Source organism: Carcharodon carcharias, chromosome 15, assembly GCF_017639515.1.
Source record: "Carcharodon carcharias isolate sCarCar2 chromosome 15, sCarCar2.pri, whole genome shotgun sequence".
Lineage (NCBI taxonomy): Eukaryota > Metazoa > Chordata > Chondrichthyes > Lamniformes > Lamnidae > Carcharodon > Carcharodon carcharias.
This window is the reverse complement of record NC_054481.1, coordinates 17592666-17613512: the sequence shown is the minus strand read 5'-3', so window position 1 is coordinate 17613512 and position 20847 is coordinate 17592666. Positions and strand designations below refer to the sequence as shown.

Here is a 20847-nt window from a genome sequence, read left to right as displayed (position 1 = left end):
TTGAACTTGAACCCACATACTTCTAACTAACTGTGCTAACATCTTTGACAAAGCTATTTGACAATAACTTGTTGAGCCTTTGTGTGGTAATATTGCACTATAATAATATCCAGCATAACAGCAGATCTGATAGACCCATGCCACTTCTGCACAGTAAACACAGACTTCAGAGTCCAATTGGCCAACTCTTTATCCTTGATCAACGTAACACGTAAATATCTTGAGCTCCTTAACACAAGGAAATGCAGGTACTGGGATTAGAATAAATACCACGAGTGGTAATTACTTAGGTTGGATAAACCAAAGATTTTAATTTCTGTGGAGGCATTCCCATTAAAAGCCTTTTACTGTACAGAGTAATTACTCTGAGGACTGTGAAAAGCCTTTAGGTAACACTCCTGTCGTGGGAATTGAAAGTTGAACAGACAGCCCTGTTCTGTTGAACAATGTAGGTGAGTCAGTGAAAACAGTACTTGCCAATTAAAAGTGAATATGTGCTGTGAGCCCTAAACTGCTTCTCAAGCTTCACCGACAAAGCAGGGATTCCAACAAGACAGGTGTGGCCAGCGTGACAATCGCATGCTGCTGAACAAATTGTACACAATTTCTTTTTAGCTTATGAATTAGTACAAAAATATAACCAGGTGACAGTATAGTTATTGCCCCTGAATACAGAGGGTGGGATTGTCCGCACCTGCCCACCATCGGGATCTTCTGGTCGAGCCGCAAGTCAATGGGCTTCTGGCTGCGGGGGTGGGGGGGGGGGGGGGGGGGGGGGGGGGGGGGGGGGGGGGTGGTGGTTGGGAGCCTTGCCCACGGTGGGTCCCACCTTGTGACAGGACCGGAAAATTCTGGCCATAATTTCTCACTGAGGTTGATAATTACTTGATAACAGTACACTGTTTAGGCTCCGAATTAAATTGGCTTTTGTTAACATCCAAACCCGCAGATCATTAAGCGATGCATTCTTTTGTTCTTTTACCTTCGATAATTCCCCACTTTGTTTTCCTGCCTAAAATCTTCTTCCCGTTCACTTGATGTTCCTGGTCAGTGCCAACAACTGCAAAGGGAATTTTTTCCTGTGGGAGAGAAACCACAAGACCAGATATTTTAAAATTTATTTAAAAAGAAAAGGACATGCAGTTACATATCACCGTTTGTAATTACAGAACATCCCAAAATGCTTTAGCATCAATGAAGTACTTTTGGAATGTAATCCCTTTGTAATGTATGGCTACGCAGCAGCCAATTTGCACACAGCAAGTGTTCACAAACAACAACACAATGACGATCAGATAATCTGTTTTTCTGATGTTGGTTGTGGCACAAATATTGGTCAGTACACTGGCAAGGACACACTTGCTCTTTTCTGAAACAGTGCTGTGCGATCTTTTGCGCCACCTGCGAGGGCAGACAGGGCCCTGGTTTAACATCTCATCCAAAAGATGGTACTTTGACAGTGCAGCACTCCCTCATTACTGCACTGGAGTGTTGACCTGAATTATATGCTCAAATTCCTGGGTGGATACCCAAACCCTCAATCTTCTTACTCAAAGTCATGAGGGCTACCCACTGAGCCACACTGGACACTTCTACACAGCAGAGGGGCAACTGGAACAATAAATAAGTCCTTGAATCTACCCAAGATTTCAATGTCTCTCAAGCGAAGACAACTTTCTTCCTTGCAGCTATTTAACCCTATGGTGGGATCACTCTTGGCTTGGCAAGGAATAGTTCCTTCAAACAAGGTGGCTAGAAATTGATTATAATAAACACAGTGGGATAGAATTGCTCTGACACAATTGCAACAAATGTGCTCAAAATGAACTTGTTTATGATTTCCCTTGTTCTGATTTAATTGTATGGCAATATCCCAAATTATATCAGCTGTACATTTACCTTTTAGAACACAAGTCCATAATGAAACTTAGAGATGTGTACTTCCAACAAAAGAAGTTAAGTGAGTAACTTGACTCAGTGATAACATTTCTGTGCAATGAGACATATTGATGGTATTTTTTTAATATGTTATTTCTCTATTATGTTACTATTATTTCTAGCCCTTTTGTTGCCTTTCCCAACATTAGCTGAGTAAACTGTAGAAATTTACTGCACTGAAGGAAGCCATTATCTGTTGTCAACTCTTTGCAAAGACAATCCAAAATGAAACCCACTGCTCTGCTCTCTCCAGGACCCTGCATCGTCCTCTGCTTCAAATACTCATCCAAATTTTCCCTTAAAAGCAGCAATGTCTCCATCTCAGCCAGTCCCTGTGGCAATGCCCCTGCCCTCCATCGTATCACAGGCCTTCCCTTTAGCTCTTCATGCCCCTTTCCCATCTTCATTTGCACAAAACCTATTACATTTCGATCTTCCTTCAGTTCTGGAAAAGGTCCTTGAACTGAAACGTAACCTCTGGATCTCTCTCCACAGATGCTGCCAGACCCGCTGAATATTTCCAGGATTTCCTGTTCTTATTTTTTGATTTTTTTATATGATGGGTATTTGCCTCACAAATTCAACCTTTCTGTTTACAACAGGGCTTCATGAAGATTATTATTATTCACATCAGAAGTGTAGTTCTGATTGTGACTGACACTGAGACATTTATTTTTAACCTGATTTTAATCAGAATATAAAAGCAAAAATAAAAGCAAAATACCGAGGATGCTGGAAATCTGAAACAAAAACAGAAAATGCTGGAAAAACATTCACGGGGATAAGCACATTAACACTGCTCTTTGTTTCATTCCGGCATACTATAGTCAGTTCTCATGGATATTTTTGTAATGTCTTTAACTGATTAAAATGAGAAAATGCTGGAAAAACTCAGCAGGTCTGACAGCATCTGTGGAGAGAAAGACAGAGTTAACGTTTCGAGTTCATATGACTCATACGGACTCAAAACGTTAACTCTTGTTTATTTTCTCTCCACAGATGCTGTCAGACCTGCTGAGTTTTTCCAGCATTTTCTCATTTTAATCAGTTAAAGACATTACAAAAATGTCCATGAGAACTGATTATAGTATGCCAGAATGAAACAAAGAGCAGTGTTAATGTGCTCATCCCTGTGAATTGCAAAGCCGTTTGCCCTGCTCTGACCAGAATTATCTCTAATATCCGCACAACTATTGGTGTCTTGTAGCACAAATAGCAACTTGAAAGGATTCAAGAGTTATTCTCAAACAACAATCATCGTTTGTGTTTGATTATCCCACGGGCGCCTGACAGCCTGGTTGCAAATGTGAAAGGTGTACATTTTGATTTCCTCTATCTGTGCATGGGACTTCAAAGGAGTTTCTGAGAGTGACTCCACTTCAAAAATGCTTAATTGGCTGTAAAATACTTTGAGATGTCCTGAGGTTGTGAAAAAGTGCCATCTAAATGCTAGCCTTTCTTTTCAGTTGTAATGTACACCGAGACCCAATGCAGCAGTCTCTGTTGAAGCCATGAGAGGGGCAGGGGGCTCCACGGAAGGTTAACAAAGAAACAATATTGTACAGTTATGATCAGGCCCAGTGTTACTGTTGAGTTTAGTGTCAGAAAAATGACTATTATTTTATATACTCCAGTGAGAAATAGCTATGGTTCATATACTACTTTATGCAGTATGTCTTTTCTGCTGTTTACCTAACAATTTATTGTTACTATAAATCTAACCGGTAGTTTATAGGCAGAGCCGGAGTCTGGCAGAGCGTTTATTCTATCACTTGTCAAAGTAAAGGAGATTATATATGACCCAGTAAGCCATATACAGTCACAAAGATTTCTGCTCAGCACCCTGGGCTCACTATAATTATCAAATATTGAGGGCAGTTCACGCAGAATTTAACCTGGCCTAGGGGAATGGGCTGGAAGGCAGGGGTGCGGGCTGTAGAGTCGGGAAGGGAGGTGGGGGGTGGAGTGCCCTACGTCTTGCCGACTCCATCCAATTCGATTAGTGGCAGGAAGATTCGAGGACAACCTTCCCGCCCAGAGGTTAATTGAGGCCCTTAAAGTGATCAATTAAGGGCAATTTTCCACCGCTGTTGTGTATGGCTCCTGCCACAGACTCTGTGACCCACAGAGGTCACCCCTAGCAGCAAGGGTTGCCCCCAAAAAAACAGCCCCCCCCACCCACCCCATCTTCACCAATGACCCACCCATCATGGGGCCTGACTGGCCCCAGCGAGCCCAGCACCACTCACCTGGGTTCCGGGGCCTGAAACTGCATTGCTTCACTGGGCTGGATGCACTGATGGCACTGCTGGGACTGAAGAGCTGCTGGCCCTCCGAAGGGTTGGCTGCTCATGGAGGTGGGATTTCTGCCCAGAGAGGGACAGGAGCCTCTATGTCAGGCAACTAATTGCCTGATGGCCACAGAATAGTGTTGGGGCTCCTGGAAGTGGTCAAGATAGGGTGGTCCCCAGCTGTTTGGCCTGTTGCCGTGGCCAATGCCCTAGCATTAAAGTTAGCCCTATGTTTTTTTAGTCAGTGAGGCCCAGTTAATTGGTGTGCACTTTGCTAGAAACGGAAGACCAGTGAAATGCCGAGATATGCCTTGGGAGATTGGTGCTCACCCTTGACTTTTGCATGCAGCTCAGCCCTGGTTGGTTTGCCACTTTCCCAGACAATCCTTATTGGGCTCCTCATCTTCTTGGATAAAAGTGAGGAGGGGATCTATTTTTGTGGTGTCATATTTAATTGGAGACATGACTATAAAACACAAGACCCAGAATAGCATGGGTTTCTGATGCCTTTGGGCCTCCAGAGATTCACACTTTATACTATAATGTCTGGTGCTGACTGATGAAGTACTGTGTGTTTCCAATTGATGGCTCTTTGCAAACTGTACTTTTCTAGTTACTGCAATTGCATACTTGATCTCAAGTTACAAAACTTCCCCTTAACCCTAAAACACCCTGCACTGCCATGAGTTGATGCTCTAATATTAAAACTGTGCCTCACAATGACAAGATGAAAGTATGCCCTTTCCCCAAGAGTAAGGTTTGCCATCTTAGCTGTGCAAGGTAGGATTAATCACTGGGGCTAGGGGGCGGTGAATCACCTCATTGTGTCTTTATTCTACTGTAATATTTGATGAGAATATCTACAATACATGACAAATATTGAGTCAAAGCATGCTTCCTAGCAACACTTCCCATTGTAAATTGACATGACATTTATAATGGCTATTACTTATGTAAACTTTTCTTGCTGTAATTCAGTTCTGTGCCAGTGGTGGCAGTGTTTTGTTTTGAGGGAGGGTCCAATAATAGCCAATTATGCATTTTACATAGGCAGTTACCATTATAAATTCCCATTATAAAACACTGAACTTTATAATGGAGACAGTTGATAGTAAATAAGTGTAGACTTTATAATGTTAAAAGGCATGTTACTCATTTGTTATTTTAAAGCCTTAGGGCACCAATTTTTAAGGCTCTTTGAAAGAAATTTCTGCTTGTGTTCACTCGTTATGTCAATGCGACAAATCAAGCATGTTTGAAATAAATGGTTTATTTCCCCTATCATGCTACTTTACTCACTAAACTAATATTTAATGTGCCAGTTATGATATTTTACATTGGCACCAGTCCCAACAGCCCGAATTAAGTGCTCGAGAGACAAAGCATTATTTTTATTTATTTCACCTGACTGAGGCTGAGAATCTGAGTCTCCTAAGCCTCCATGGGCCATGTTAGCTCACAGCTTTCTGCAATGTTGCACGTTTGGAACGAGCTCTGCCTTTCTTTATTCAGAAAGTGGAAGGAGCCTTTTACACTAAGGCAGACTGAAAAAGAACTGCAAAAATCCAGCCTCTCTGTGGGACTGTGAAGCATTTGTGACTATGACCTTGTAGTTAAGCATAAAACTCCAGGATAATTTCTGACCTAATAATTCTTACTTTGAATCATAACTTTATTGTTAGCAATTGAAATGATTAGGTAATTCTCAAACTTCACTCCCTCAAAAACTGTTTATGGTTTAGTGGCAGGGTCAATGGTTTCCATTGAGAGCCCTGTGCTGGGGTGTTTTCGACAGTCCTGTTGGAATACAGTGGGGAAGACAGCAAAGGCATTATTCTAGTGTAGGGCTATTATCAGAATCACAGAACTGTTACAGCGCAGAAGGAGGCCATTCGGCCCATCGTGTCTGCACCAGCTCTCCAAATGACCAATTCATCAAGTGCCATTCCCCGCCTTCTCCCCATAACGCTGCACATTCTTCCTTTTCGGATAACAGTCCCATTCCCTTTGACTGTATTTGGTCTGGTTTGTATGCTCATTGTTATAAAATACTGCTGTGAAATGGTGCAGCGGTGCTCACCTTTAAAGATAACGTCCCTCACTGGCAATGCTCAAATCCTGCTTGTATTTAAACTGCACCTTTTTGATTGGATTTGATGTCAGCTGTACTGATGAGTGCTCCGAACCCCATGTATCGAAGGCACTCTGCTTATTGCTTTCAGCTCTCAACATAAACCCTCTCCCCCGCGAGGTGCTCTATTCCTTGCTCTCAGCCCCAAATTTGGATCAGGAGGTGGCAGTTTTATGATGCTGCGGGTAGCTCACAGCCCTGGAACAGCCCTTCAGAGTGCCGTACTCCTGGGCTAGTCAAAAAGCTAGTGAGTACTGCTGTTAGGAAGCCTGTGGCACTAAACTGCAATCAAATCTACCGATGCCATAAAAGGGTAAAAGATCTGTGTGGTAATTATGGTTTTATGTACTGCGTAGTATACCTTTAAGAAGGATGTTATAAAGGAAGATCACATGATGTTATGTAACCAATAGAGGAGTAGTACAGGCTATCTCTGTAGACAGTAGTTAGTAGTCAGTAGTATGGGTTTGAGTTGAAAGCACACAAGTGTAGCTGCTGAGCACCTTCGTAAATAAATAGAATGCGTTCCACCTAAGAAGTGTCTGCTGATCAATTCTGTCTATTGTACCAACTCAGCCATCCCACAACAAGCATGCAACCAGGATCCATAAGTCCCAACAAACTTAGGTGACTAGGATCCAACACTCCGATGTAATGCTCAGCCTATCCACTATTAACTTCAATGTAGCCAGGTTAAGGGAGAGTTAAAAAAAAAAAATCCAAAGTGATCAGGCATGAAACCCTGCCCAGTCATTTAACCCACTGGCACATACACTGTTGTGGCTGCCACCTCAACCAGGAAAGAATTGCATTTATATAGCACCTTTCACCACCCCAGTATGTCCCAACATGCTTTACAGCCCTTTCTTCTGGAAGCGTAGTCACTGTAGAAATGTAGGAAGTGCAGCAGCTAATTTTTGCACAGCAAGATCCCACAAACAGCAATGAGATAATGAGCAAATAATCTTGCTTGGCTGAGGGATAAATATTGGCCAGAACAAATAAAAAAGAAAAAAAAAACGACACAACAAAAATACATTAAAAAATAACTTCAAAATAGTGCACGGGATCTTTTTCATCCACGTGAGAGGGAGACAAAGCATCGGTTTAATGTCTCTTTCAAAAGATGACATCGCTAATAGAGCAGGTCGCCCCCAGTCCTGCACTGGACTCTCTGCCTAGATATCCTGCTCAAATCTTTGGATTGGGACTTCAAACTGTGGCCTTTATTTTTTATTCGTTCATGGGATGCGGGCGTCACTGGCTAGACCCAACATGTATTGCCCATCCCTTATTGCCCTTGTTTAGAGGGCATTTAAGGGTCAAGCACATTGCTGTGGGTCTGGAGTCACATGAAGGCCAGACCTGTTAAGGATGGCAGATTTCCTCCCCTAAGGGACACCTGGTCATCATCAGACTTTTAATCCCTGATTTTTTTATTGAATTTAAATTTCACCATCTGCCATGGTGGGATTCAAACCCCGGGCTCCCAGAGCATTACCCTGTGTCATCTGGAATACTAGTCCAGTGACAATACCATGATGTTTACCGCCTCCCTGTGAACTCACAACTCCGAGCTGAGAATGCTACCAACTGAGCCACTGGCTGACAGCTTACAGGTACAGGAAAGGCTCAACAGCTTTCGGATCAACTGAGGAGGGAAGAGAAAGATTACTGTGGGAACGGGATTGTTTTCTACTTGTAAGATGGAGTTGGCTTCCTTACTTTTCTGTTGTTTTTGACATAGGTGAAAAAGTGGAGGAAAAACGCTTCAGAGGAATGCACAAAATAGCCTGGAACAAATGCAAACCCAACCTGGGATCACTGGATGTAATGAACCGCGATTCAATTATCCACTGGGATGTTTTCACTGAGATTCAATTATCCAATACTGTGCTCCTAATGAAGATATTTTATGCACACTTACTCTTACTGTATCGTTTAATAATTTGTCTTCAGGATCTTCATCAAACTCTGTCTGCGGGTAAACACTAATGGAGTAATTTCTCAGGTCTTGTCGAATCTGAAAGAAATCAGTGAACAAGGCTGAGCTTAAAGGCTGTTGGGAATGGAAGGTATTCATATGGTGAGTAATTATTGATACATTCATTAGCGCTGGTAGTTGCCAACAGTGAATTTCTGCTATTGACAACGCCAGCTCCAGTTTCCATTGAACGCATTGTGCCTTAGGTCTAAGAAAACATTCTTAGCTAAGTGTAGAAAACCAGGACGCAAGTAAGGGAAAGTTTTACGAGATTTAAGAGGCTCCAAGATATGACACATACATCATTTTGCAAAAGCAACATGGACACATCTGCACATCTGGAAGTGGAATTGTAAAAGAATGTTGCATTTACTTGGAGCAGGATAAGGATGTAGGAATGGAACTGGGACAGAAAATAACATGGCAATGCAAATTACTGTATACAGGACATGATGGGAGAAAAGTTGCATACTGGGGGAATGAACTTCCATGAGCCCAGGTGTCCTCTCTCAAATTGCACTGCTCTTTGGTTTAAAGGCAAAGTGGCCCACATGAGTTGTTTCAGGGATGAGGAATTTTGGTCACTTGGTTAGGCTGGAGAAACTGGGGTTGCTCTCTTTGGAGCAAAGGAGATTGTGGGAAGATCCAACACTATGACAGTTTTGGTTAAGGTGGACAAAGGAAAGCTTTTTCTATTAAATGATGGAACAAGGACCAGGTCACACAGATTTAAGTTTTTGGACAAGAGGTGCAGGGGTATTATGAGGAAGAGCTTTCTTTACGCAGAGAGTGGCACTGACCTGGAACACCCTGTCTGTGAGGACAGTGAAAGCAAAGAGAATCAAAGATTTCAAAGGGAAGGTGGACGGGCGCTTAAGGGAAGTAAACTTGCAGTGATGGAGCAGGGGAGTGGGACTGATTGAACTATTCTATGGACAGCTGGCATTGCCTTGATGGGCTGAATGGCCAGGATTGGCCTGGAGTCTCTGCGAGTTGAAGATCAATCTCCAGGACACTGCTGTGTGCAACCCTGGAGAAAAATCATCGGGGCATTAAAAAAGATTTTTTTAAAAATCATTTTACTTGAAAATGGGGAAAAAGGGCTGTTTGGCTGCAGTCAAGCATTATCCACTTGGGTAAGGAGTCTTTTAGCTTTCCAATTAGCATAGGAAGGCAGTACGTCACAATGATGGATGTGTTGGCCGACTAATGGTCAGAGTGTGGAGGCAAGCCATGTGGTGAAACTTCCAGGAATACATTTAAGCACAGTTGGCAACCCTGAATGGCCTCCTTGTGTGCTGTAGTGACATAAGACAACATGGGATAGATGGGGGATCATATGGCTTCTGAGGTGTTCTGTTGTGCAGAGACTTCAAAATTTCCCCCTCCATTAAGCTACACGTCCCAGCCAGCCAGAAAAGTTTACACAGGCAATTGCCATTATAAATGTCATGGGAATTTACAATGAGAAACATTGCTCGGAAGTGTGCTTTGACTCGCCCCATTGACTGGCGCGTTTCCTCAGTGGCTGCGACAGGAATCTGCAGCTCTGTGATCCTGTACTATTTAGGCCAGAGGGCCAGCTTACATCGGTCTTGCCACTGGCCTGTTTCGGCAGGCACTCCACAAGGGTTGTGCCCTAATTTGGACACGGCTCAAATTCTAGGCCACTGTTTCTGGCAAAGTGAGATCTTTTCAGATCCATGCCAAGGTCGGTGTGAGTGAGGGCACCCTGATCCACCAAGCATCCTTCCTCCAGTCTTCCTCTTCTTCTGAGCACTGGGGCTACAAAGATCCAGACACCTAGCATAAAGGTACATGAAAGCCTGAGGACTGGGTGGGGTAGAGTGGGGTGTGGAGGGGGAGAGACAAAAACAAAACTAGCCATTGCCAATAAAGAAAAGGTTCCAGCAAAAGAAATAACCTCATCAAAATGTTTTCCTTTGTTCTGGACAGAATGAACTTGGGCCAATTTTTAAACCAGCAATGGGAAACAGCTATATCTATGAAGAATGCATCATTAAATCACAAAATCTCAGGCGTTAGCCAATTCTGGATTCAGCTCACTGAACTGCCATGTTTCAAAGTGGCTAAATAATTGATTGTCAAAAGCGCATAAGCACGGCCAGAATTGAAAAACAGTCAACTGACAATAAATACTAGCAGCGCAGAGGACAGTACCGGACACATACCCTTTGTTTAAATTCTCGTCTCTCATCTAAGGTGAGTGTATCAGCTTTAGCGATGACTGGGACTATGTTGACTATTTTGTCTAGCCGGTTCATGAACTCTATGTCCAATGGTCGTAACCTGAAAAACAGCAGAATAATACATAATTTAAGGAGGTCCTGCGGCACAATGGGTAGTGTTGCTGCCTCTGAGCTAGAAGCTTCCAGGTTCAAGTCCCAATCCAGGACTTGATGGCCAAGGAAGGTGCATTCATAATGTGACCAAACAGGTTGAGTATCAATTTGTAAATCCTTCCAACACATGCCAATGGCAGGTGGTAAGAGTGGGAGAGATTCCTGGTCAGCCATGTAAAGGTAAAAAAATGGAATCTCTGCCATCACTAACCATGGCTCCAGGCTACAATATGCACGTAACAGGGTATATTCAGCAGGTCTGACGGCATCTGTGGAGAGAGAAACAGAGTTGACAACATCTGTGGAGGACTCGAAACATTAACTCTGCTTCTCTCTCCACAGATGCTGTCAGACCTGCTGAGTTTTTCCGTTTTTGTTTCATTTTTTCCAGCATCTGCAGTATTTTGCTTTTAGGTAAAAGGGTATGCTGCCATAGCAACTTGGACTCTTTGAAAGCCTGATTGGCTCAATTGGCTGGATGGCAACAGCACGGGATTCCGTTCCCCATTCCAACTGGGGTGGATTCGGGACCTGCCTCCTTGCCCTACCCGTGGTGGAGGTTGTGGCACTGTGGGTAGGGCCAGAGAACAGAAGGAGAGATGATTTGTAATTCTATCGGTTGGCAATATCAAATTGGTCCTCTTTGCTTTCACATTTCCAGGCTTTCTTACACGCATGAAGTTACACCTGCCCTTCACTACTAGTAATTTACACAACATTTACAACACCAGCAACTTACATTTATATAGCACCTTTAACATAGTACAACATCCCAACGCACTTCACAGGAATGATTATCAATCAAAAGTTGACACCCATTGAGCTATTAGGACAGGTGCCCAAGGTTTGGTCTATGAGATGGGTATTAAGGAAGAGGGAGACAGAGGTAGAAACTGAATAGTACAAATGAACCCTTAAGAAAGGAGAGAGTGAGCTCTGATCTAACCAGATGAAACAGTGACAATAAATCAAAAGGTTGGCTTAACTTGCATTGACAAACATCGTGAGGGTTTAATGTGGCAGCTGAGAATATTTCTTGTCTTCGTGCTGTATCCTTGGATTAGTCAAATGCTCTTCAGCACAAAGACAGCCATACTCTGATGGTACCTCTGGCAATAAATCTGCAACGTTACAGTCTAGGTATTTGCTGGCTTACATGAACGGCAATATGGTCTTTTGTATTAATTCCACCTTTTGTGTATGAACACTGTATAATTTCCAGATGTTCAATTGTGTTCAAAGACACTCATCCCTTGGTTTGTTTCCACAGAGAGCAAGAGCCTATTATGGAGATGTTTATGACTAAACTCGCTGGGATGCATTATATTTGTTAGGTGTACCTGGTCCTCACTAACTCAAGGCACCTCAATGGAAATCACAGAATCACAGTGTAGAAGAGGCCCTTCAGCCCATCGAGTCTGCACCAACACGTGAGAAACACCTGACCTACCTACCTAATCCCACTTACCAGCACTTGGCCCATAGCCTTGAATATTATGATGTGCCAAGTGCTCATCCAGGTACTTTTTAAAGGGTGTGAGGCAACCCCTCCACCACCCTGCCAGGCGGCGCATTCCAGACCGTCACCACCCTCTGGGTAAAAAAGTTTTTTCTCACATCCCCCCCTAAACCTCCTGCCCCTCACCTTGAACTTATGCCCCCTCGTGACTGACCCTTCAACTAAGAGGAACAGCTGCTCCCTATCCACCCTGTCCATCCCCCTCATATGAAATGGTACAAAAGGACCATGACAATCAAACTCAAAGTTAGAGACTGTCGGGAAACAATGTAATCCCGAAAGACGTTAGAATAGCTTGCATCAGACTGACTGTTTTAGTCTCGAAGGTTTGTACAATGGCAGCTTCTCAATACACCTTGTTGACAGATTGATCCTAAACAAGGGCAAGGTTAAGTCACTGATGAAATTTCAGCCAGGAGATGATTCTTCAATTTGACACAGGTAAGATTCCTATCATCCCAGCTTCATTGTCAAAGCCAATCACCTCCGCAACTGGGCTGCGCACCAAGAGAAACCTTTTCAATGCCTGCGCACCAGGTGAGGGAGATTTTCTAGGGAGGGGCTATACATTCTTGGTTGAAACATGTTGCAGCAGATTCTCGTTAAGTCTGAAGGTTACTGCAGGGTTACTACCCTTCACTCAGTGATAATTTTTTGTTGGCTGCTTAGCTGATTTTTGGACAGAGAACAGGTACTAGATCAATGTTACCAGCTGAGGGAAGAATGTCGTATTTGACCATCCTTTGTTTCAAGTGTGCATCCCTAGTATGTTACAAATTGAGAGACTGGAAGGTGTGCACTCACTTAGGCATATGCTTACAGCACTTAAATTAATTTGAACACTGGCTTCTAAAACAAATTGCTGTTTATTCAGATAGGTGCTATTTATCTTTCTGCATCAGAGAAATCCTTATTTTTCCTCCTTGAAAACTGAATCAAATTCCCCTTTAATGGTTTTCTCTCCCACCAGCACTTCCGACAGTTTTTCGTGGATTTATACAATAGTACAGCACAGACACGGACCATTTGGCCCATCGAAATTGTGCTGGTGTTTTGGTGTACGGTGACTCTACAGTGGGAGTGCCAGGAAATATTTAAATCAATTGACCTTGCGTTCATTTTGTGCCAAGGTCAGCTCATGTAGATGCAAATCGTGCACGGGGCCTGAGGAGCAGCTGTCCTGAGCCTCTGGGTAGGACCCGTGTGGCTAATATTCAGGATGTGATATTCTAGCTCGTCTTTTGACGGTCACAGTTTATAACAGCTGAGGACAGAAAATTGATGGAATGTGGAAGTTTCCAGTTTGCAAGTGGTTTAACTTCACGAGCCTTTTTGTTAAGAGAAAACAGTACAAATTGAAAGAAAAAAGGTGAAAACACTGAACCAGCCCGGTGACATGATGGGCTAAATGGCTTCCTTCTGTACTGCAAAGGTCCTGTGTTTCTATGTTTAATAGGAAGACAAATAGCTCTGTTTTCTTCCTGTGTATACACCCTCTTTATATTTCTTTACCCACACTAGTGTCCTAGTTCCATATGCCCTGACATGTGATTTAGTCCCATCCCTCTGCTCCAGTTCCGTAATAACACTGTTATTATGTAATAATAACAATATACCCAGTTATACTGCTGCAAACGAAAGATACAGGTGTTAACTGTTCTATTCCACTGAAGTCCTTCCGCTGAACATTTTATTCAAATTGCTTGTTTTGAAAACTGATCTGTCGCACTGTAAGCAATGGTGGGACATCTATCTATCATCAAACTGTTTTCACCTCGAGGTCAGTCTTCCTGATCAGAGCTAATCAGTGCTTCCAGACTATAGGAGAAATCAAATATGCTTTGAAGCCAGTTGACAAGAGCAGGACTCTTTTTTTCCTTAAGTACATGATATAACGAGATAGCAGGTCCTTTGTCATATTTTGTCATCTAATCTTTTGGGATGGAAGCAGTCTCTTCAATCTTTGGCATACAGTTAAACGCACAGCCACCTCCATTCATCTGATCATGCAAAATTATCCTTGGAACTGATGCTGAGCTTTCCTGAAAACGTACTCAATTGTTTTAGGGACTGGAATGTTCCGAAAATACCACCGGCAGCTTTTATGCTTCCTTTAAATTTTAATTTCTCCTCCCAGAGCAAGCGACTTCTGTCCAACTAGCCATTCTTCCAGTGTAAACTCAAAAGCTGATGTTGGCGAAGCGTTTGAGTTACATGAGTATGTGGGAGTGGGAGGTCCCCAGGGGGTCTTGATCTCCGCCCGCTGCCGGCTGCTTCATTCCTTCCGTATCTGGCTGGCACCCATCTGGTGGGATGTGACTGAAGACCGGGAGTTAAGAGTAACCTGGGCTTCAAATGGATGACTTTTGCGGTGGGGGATTCGGAGGGCAGGTTGTGAAAGGGGTTGACGATTGGCTTGCCTGGTTCAAACCAGCTCCCAGTTAAAATCCACCCCCCCACCCCACTCCTTCCCCCCATTCCTCCCTCCCCCCCCACCCCCCACCTGTCATGTGCAACGTTGGTATTTTGCTGCCTAATTTGCTGGATGACTTTTTCCCCCTTAGCTTCTTTCGCACAGATAACTGCACAGGCCCTGGTGAACTTTGCTTCTAGACTGTCTGCACCTGCTTTACACCAAACCAGTCACAGTCTGGTGGCAGTTTTACTCTGTTCCTAAAAGAAAGCTGTGAAATTTGCACATTTCCTGCGGGTCCTGATTATTCACGAATTTACCACAATGTTGTGTTCTGTAGCAGGAAAATAGTATTGAAAAACATCACACTTCAGGCATTGGCCAACCCTGAGCAGTTCTTTCAGAGTGGAGTGACTCTCGCTGTAGGTTAGATCAGTGGAGACTCTTCCAACCAAATGCCAATAGTGAACTGCATTTACCCAAGTGACTTATTATTAAGGGTGTGCCAAAAGCAATTAGGGAATGAAAGGTGTACTATTTGAGAGCTCCCACGAGTTCATTAATTACAAATTGACATATTTCCTTGGTATACCGAGGTTAATAATCTGTTAATGTTGAATCTGAAACTGGCGACCAAGGTTACAGATAGGTTGCTGCCATTGTCGTGCCGGTCAGTACAGGAGTAATTTTAACATGTGCACAAAGGGCGATATCAGATCGGCCATTCATTACGGACCTTGAATATTTTTAAGGCAGAGCTAGGTAGATTCTTGATTAACGAGGGGCTGAAAGGTTATCGGGGGTAGGCAGGAATGTGGGGCTGAGGTTACATTCAGACCAGCCATGAACTTATTGAATGGCGGAGCAGGGTCGAGGGGCCGAGCGGCCTATTCCTGCGTATTGAATGGTTTTCCTCTCCATCTGTTTTTTAAATCTACCCTTTTTTCCAGCCCTGAGGCTATTCAGTTTGACAGAAAGGGTGTTAATATTAACCATATGAAATAAACTAAAGTTAACTAACGTTAACAGAAATTATCTAGTTTTGGAGAACGTGTAGAGTGGATTGATGATCTTATAGGCTACAGATGTACACTCTTGGGTAACTCATTTGCAGTTCAGTATTAAACAAGGCTAAGAAATAGCACTGCCAAGCTTTTCTCTCTAGCCATCTCGACTGATAACACTTTAGGTTCAACAAGGTTCAATTCCTTTGAGATTGCCAGTCTCCAGTCACTGAGGCAGCTGAAGACTATTCCGGGTTTCCATGTTGAAAGGGCACAGGATAAACGCGGTTAAATAAGCCCTCAGAAGGCAACAAGTATCCTCCGCTCCTGTGCTTAAGCACATTCTGAGATTATACAAAAAAAATAACAGCTTGTCAATTGGTATGAGACAGCTTTCATTGGAAAGGCTCAAGATGTTTGCTTTGCTGGGCTTCATGGTTGAGATTTTAGTGAAAAGTATACTTTGCAATTTTCAGCCTTTGAGGAAGGAAGCTGTTGGATTTGTTTTCTTTAAGAAGGTTAGCTTCTCTGCTTGTTTGCCTAGTGGTGGATGAGAGTATTGTGGTTGGTGTTGTGTATGTGGATGTACAAATGGCATTTGATAAAGCACGACATAATAGATCCATTTGCAAATTTGAAGCCCATGGGATTAAACAGACAGTAGCTGTGTGGATACAAAATTGGCTAAGGGACAGAAAGCAGAGATTAGTAGTGAATGGGTGTTTTTCAGACTGGAATAAGCGTGCAGTGTTGTCCCTCACTGTTAGTGGCATTAGGACCACTGATATTTTTGATATTTATTAATGACCTGTACTTGGGTAGACAGGGCAGAAATTCAAAGCCTGTACATGGCACGAAACTCAGAAATGTAGGAAACAGTAAAGAGGATAGTAACAGACTTCAGGAGGATAGGCAGACATGTTGGATGAAATTTAATGCAGGGCAGTGTGACAAGATTCATCTTATGTAGGGAGAATGAGGAGTGGCAAGATAAACCAAATGGTACGATGTAAAAGGCAGGGGTGCAAGAACAGAAAAACTCTGGGGTGTACTTACACAAGTCTTTGAAGTTAACAGGATAAGTTAAGAAGGGTGTTAAAAGACAGACAGTATCCTTGGCTTTATAAATGGATGTATGGAGCATAAAAGGCAAGGAAGTTACGCCATACAAGATGCCCTGCAGCAACTCACCAAGGCTCCTTCGACAACAACCTGAGAACTCTTAAGATAAAAGCAAAATACAACAGATGCTGGAAATCTGAAATAAAAGCAGAAAATGCTGGAAAAATTCAGCAGGCCTGAAACGTGAACTCTGTTTCTCTCTCCACGGATACTGTGAGACCTGCTGAGTTTTTCCAGCATTTTCTGTTTTTAATTAAGCTGAGAACTCTACCACCTAGAAGGACAAGGGCAGCAGACCACCACTCCAAGCCACACACCATCTGGATTTGGAAATATATAGCCGTTCCTTTACTGTCGCTGGGTCAAAGTCCGAGAACTCCCTCCCTAACGGCATTGTGGTTGTACCTACACCAAATGGAATGCAGTGGTTCAAGAAGGCGGCTCACCACCGCCTTCTGAAGGGCAATTAGGGATGGGCAACAACTGCTGGTCTTGTCAGTGATGGTCACATTCCCATGAATTAATTTAAAAAAAAAACCTTTATAAAGTACTGATTAGGCCCCACCTGGAATATCGTGCTCAATTCCAGACACCACACTTTATGAATGATGTCAAGGCCTTCGAGAGGGTGCAGAGGAAATTTAATAGGATGGTACCGGGGATAAATGACTTTAGTTATGTGGAGAGACTAGAGAAACCGAAGTTGTTCTCTTTGGAACAGTGAAGATTAATGGGAGATTTGTTAGTGGTGTTCAAAATCATGAAGAGTAAATAAGGAGAAACTGTTTCCAGTGATAGAAGACTAGGTAACCAGAGGACACTGACTTAAGGTAATTAGGAAAATTGGGAAAAGAACCAGAGATGACATGAGGAAACAATTTTTTTAGAACGCAGGAAGTTGTTACAACCTGGTATGCAATGCCTGAAAAATAACTTCCGAAGGGAATTGAATAGATCTTTGAAGGGTAAAAATTTGCATGACTATGGGGAAAGATCAGGGGAGCGTAACTAATTAGATAGCTCTTTCAAATGCCAGCAGAGGCATGATAGGCTGAATGGCCTGCTGTGCTGTATCATTCTAGGTACTGATTGAGGTTAATTTTGAAATATTAGTAATAAAGAGCTGCAATCAGGTGTACACATGTAAAAACTGAATCTTATATGGCATTTGTCTTTATTGTTATATTTTTTCTATACTGATGAATCCTTTGGTAAAAAGGCTAGACTATGTTCTTTAAACTGTAACTTTTCTGCAACAAAGTCTGCAGATAACTTTGAGCAAAAAATCCAGGTTGACACCTCAGTGCAGCACTGAGGGAGTGCTATCCTGTTGGAGGTGCCCCCTTTGGGTAAGAGGTTGAATTGAGCTCCTGGGAACATAACAATTCAGGCAAAAGGCTGTAAGGTGTCAAGAACAAGCAGGGAGTTGACAGGAACGTGCCTTTCCGACTTTGTCTACAAGGGTGTACTAAGTCTGACGGCCGCAAATAAGTGGTTTCAATTATAAAGAGGAACAACAGAATCTTTATAACCCAGCCATTTCCCCCTGGTTTTCCATCACTTATTTGGCTTTGTGCAAAGAAGAGCAGAGCTTTTCTGATGTTCTGATCTAGACACCGCCTTCAACTGCTGCATTTGACAATCACTGCACCTCGACATAACCGATTGCAGGCAAAGAGCTTCAAGATTGTTTGGAGCTGTGCAATAAATGCCTCTCCCCATCGTCTCCCACACCACCACCACCACCTACCCCCCCCCAACCATCCCCCCGCCTTTTCTAACTTCTAAAAATTATGAACATTGAAACAACTTTGTATTGGGTTCAGATTTCCCAGTAATTTCCTCAAGACCACCCAATCCACCTTCTACACAGGCGAGTGTGTGAGATGGAATATAGTCTAAAACACCCTCACGAGAATATATATTAGTAATAACCATTTTACAATGCAATTCTTTGGCAGCTTCCCATCGAGTTCTATCATGGGAGCACAAGGAAAATATTACATTTGAAATCTGGCCACAGGATTCACAAAGACAGACTATAACTGGCAAGGAGAGGCATCCAGTTTTTATTTCAAGGTATGTACTGGTCCTAAACAGGGCAGTTAAAGAACAGGCAGATCCTTTAAAGGAGAGGTCGTGATGAAATAGTAGAGGATTAAGATATGTTAAATAGATACTTCACAGATGTCTTCATAAAGTAAGCCTGATTAAATTCCAGATTCAGCCATTTTGGCTCAAAAATCTATCACACAAATATCCAGCTGTAATTCATTTGTCATGAAAAATAAATTAACTGTCTACATGGCACATGGACGAGAGGGATAAGAATATAAGAAAGGACGGATGAAATGTAATATAGCCTATCAACTCCATTCATTGCAATCCCTCACTCCTCAAGGGATTATCATATTTGGATGCAGTTTCAATAATAACTTTCCAAAGAGGTTTGGATAAATAGCTGAAGGGGAAAAATTTACACAGTTATGGGGAAAGGACAGGGAAGTGGAGCTAAGTGGATAGCTCTTTCAAGGAACTGGCACAGGCACAATGCGTCAAACAGTCTCCTTCGGTGCTGTATGATTCGAAATGTATGTATGCTGGAGTAACCCTTAGTTGTAAAAAACAAAAACACTGCGGATGCTGGAAATCCAAAACAAAAACAGAATTACCTGGAAAAACTCAGCAGGTCTGGCAGCATCGGCGGAGAAGAAAAGAGTTGACGTTTCGAGTCCTCATGACCCTTCGACAGAACTTGAGTGAATTGGGATTCACTCAAGTTCTGTCGAAGGGTCATGAGGACTCGAAACGTCAACTCTTTTCTTCTCCGCCGATGGTGCCAGACCTGCTGAGTTTTTCCAGGTAATTCTGTTTTTGTTAACCCTTAGTTGTGCTTTTAGGATGCATCAAAAAAGTCAAAGTAAATATATAAACTCAAACTTAGTTTTCCAGCTTTAGCTAGAATTATGTACAGATTTTAACAAAATTTATTTCAATAACTCTCGTGAAAAAAAATGTTTCCAATTCGATTTTTCTTTGCCAGTGTAGTGTAGAGAGTTCCTGATATACTACACCGGATTAGAGTCTGCTGGCAGTCATCATTGAAACACATATATGGAGGGTGTTCACTTTGGGAAGGTACTGAAGGCTGCTTTCTGCTGTGAACTGTACCACGCAATGAGTCAAAAAATTGGATTCAGCAGTGCCTGTTACTCGGACGACTAAGGCCTTAAGATAGCAGACAGGAAGCGTGCACAACAAAAACAAAAATACCTGGAAAAACTCAGCAGGTCTGGCAGCATCTGAGGATAGGAACACAGTTAATGTTTCGAGTCCAAATGACCCTTCAACAGAACTAAGTAAAAATAGAAGAGAGGTGAAATAAAATCTGATTGGGGGTGGGGTGGGGTGGGACAAGAAGAGCTGGTTAGAGGGCCGGTGATAGGTGGAGATAACCAAAAAATGTCACAGACAAAAGGACAAAGAGGTGTTGAAGGTGGTGATATTATCTAAAGGAATGTGCTAGTTAGGGGTAGAAAGCAGGACGAGCAAGTTACACATGCTTCTGGCCAGAAGTGCAGCACCCACCCTATTGGGTAAGAACAAAAAATGTGTTGCTTTTCCCCACACCTGGGTACGATTTTTTACCTGCAGCCTAACTATAGGTTTGCAATGGAGTTTCGCTTTTAGACTTTATATTCCTTTATATAATTTTATTTTTCCATAGGCGAGCGGGGGAGTGGGACCTGCTCACCGATGCATAAGATGACCCGGGGTGATGTCGGGCGGAACTCCCGACGCCACCCTGCGACATTTACACTTCAAGGTCGGCGGTATTAAGGCCGTTAAGAAACGAATTTAGCTCATTAACGGACCTGCCCTTAAGGTTGGCAGGCAGGCTGGGAGCCCAGGCAGGTTGTGAAAAAACATCCACTGGCGGGATGAGGCTTCATGAGGTTTTTAAAATTTTAATGAAACGTTGCCATAAAAGTGATGGACATGTCCCAACTCATGTGACAATTCTAAACTCCTTTCATTTAAAGTTTCAAAACGGAGCCGATCTCCCTGAGGCAGCGCTTAGA

General features: G+C 42.9%; 1 protein-coding gene across 7 annotated transcripts in view; it reads right to left on the bottom strand.

Annotated features, from left to right (window-relative positions):
• LOC121288138 (neuronal-specific septin-3-like) overlaps positions 1 to 20847 on the bottom strand; it is a 362756-nt gene that overhangs the window by 22047 nt on the left and 319862 nt on the right. For all 7 annotated transcript variants that reach the window (XM_041206507.1, XM_041206508.1, XM_041206510.1 and 4 more), the window contains exons 6-8: positions 10537 to 10654; positions 8288 to 8383; positions 983 to 1079 (exon numbers count right to left, since the gene is read on the bottom strand). In XM_041206507.1, the coding sequence (XP_041062441.1) occupies positions 983 to 1079; positions 8288 to 8383; positions 10537 to 10654 (311 nt within the window). The remainder of the gene's footprint in view (positions 1 to 982; positions 1080 to 8287; positions 8384 to 10536; positions 10655 to 20847) is intronic.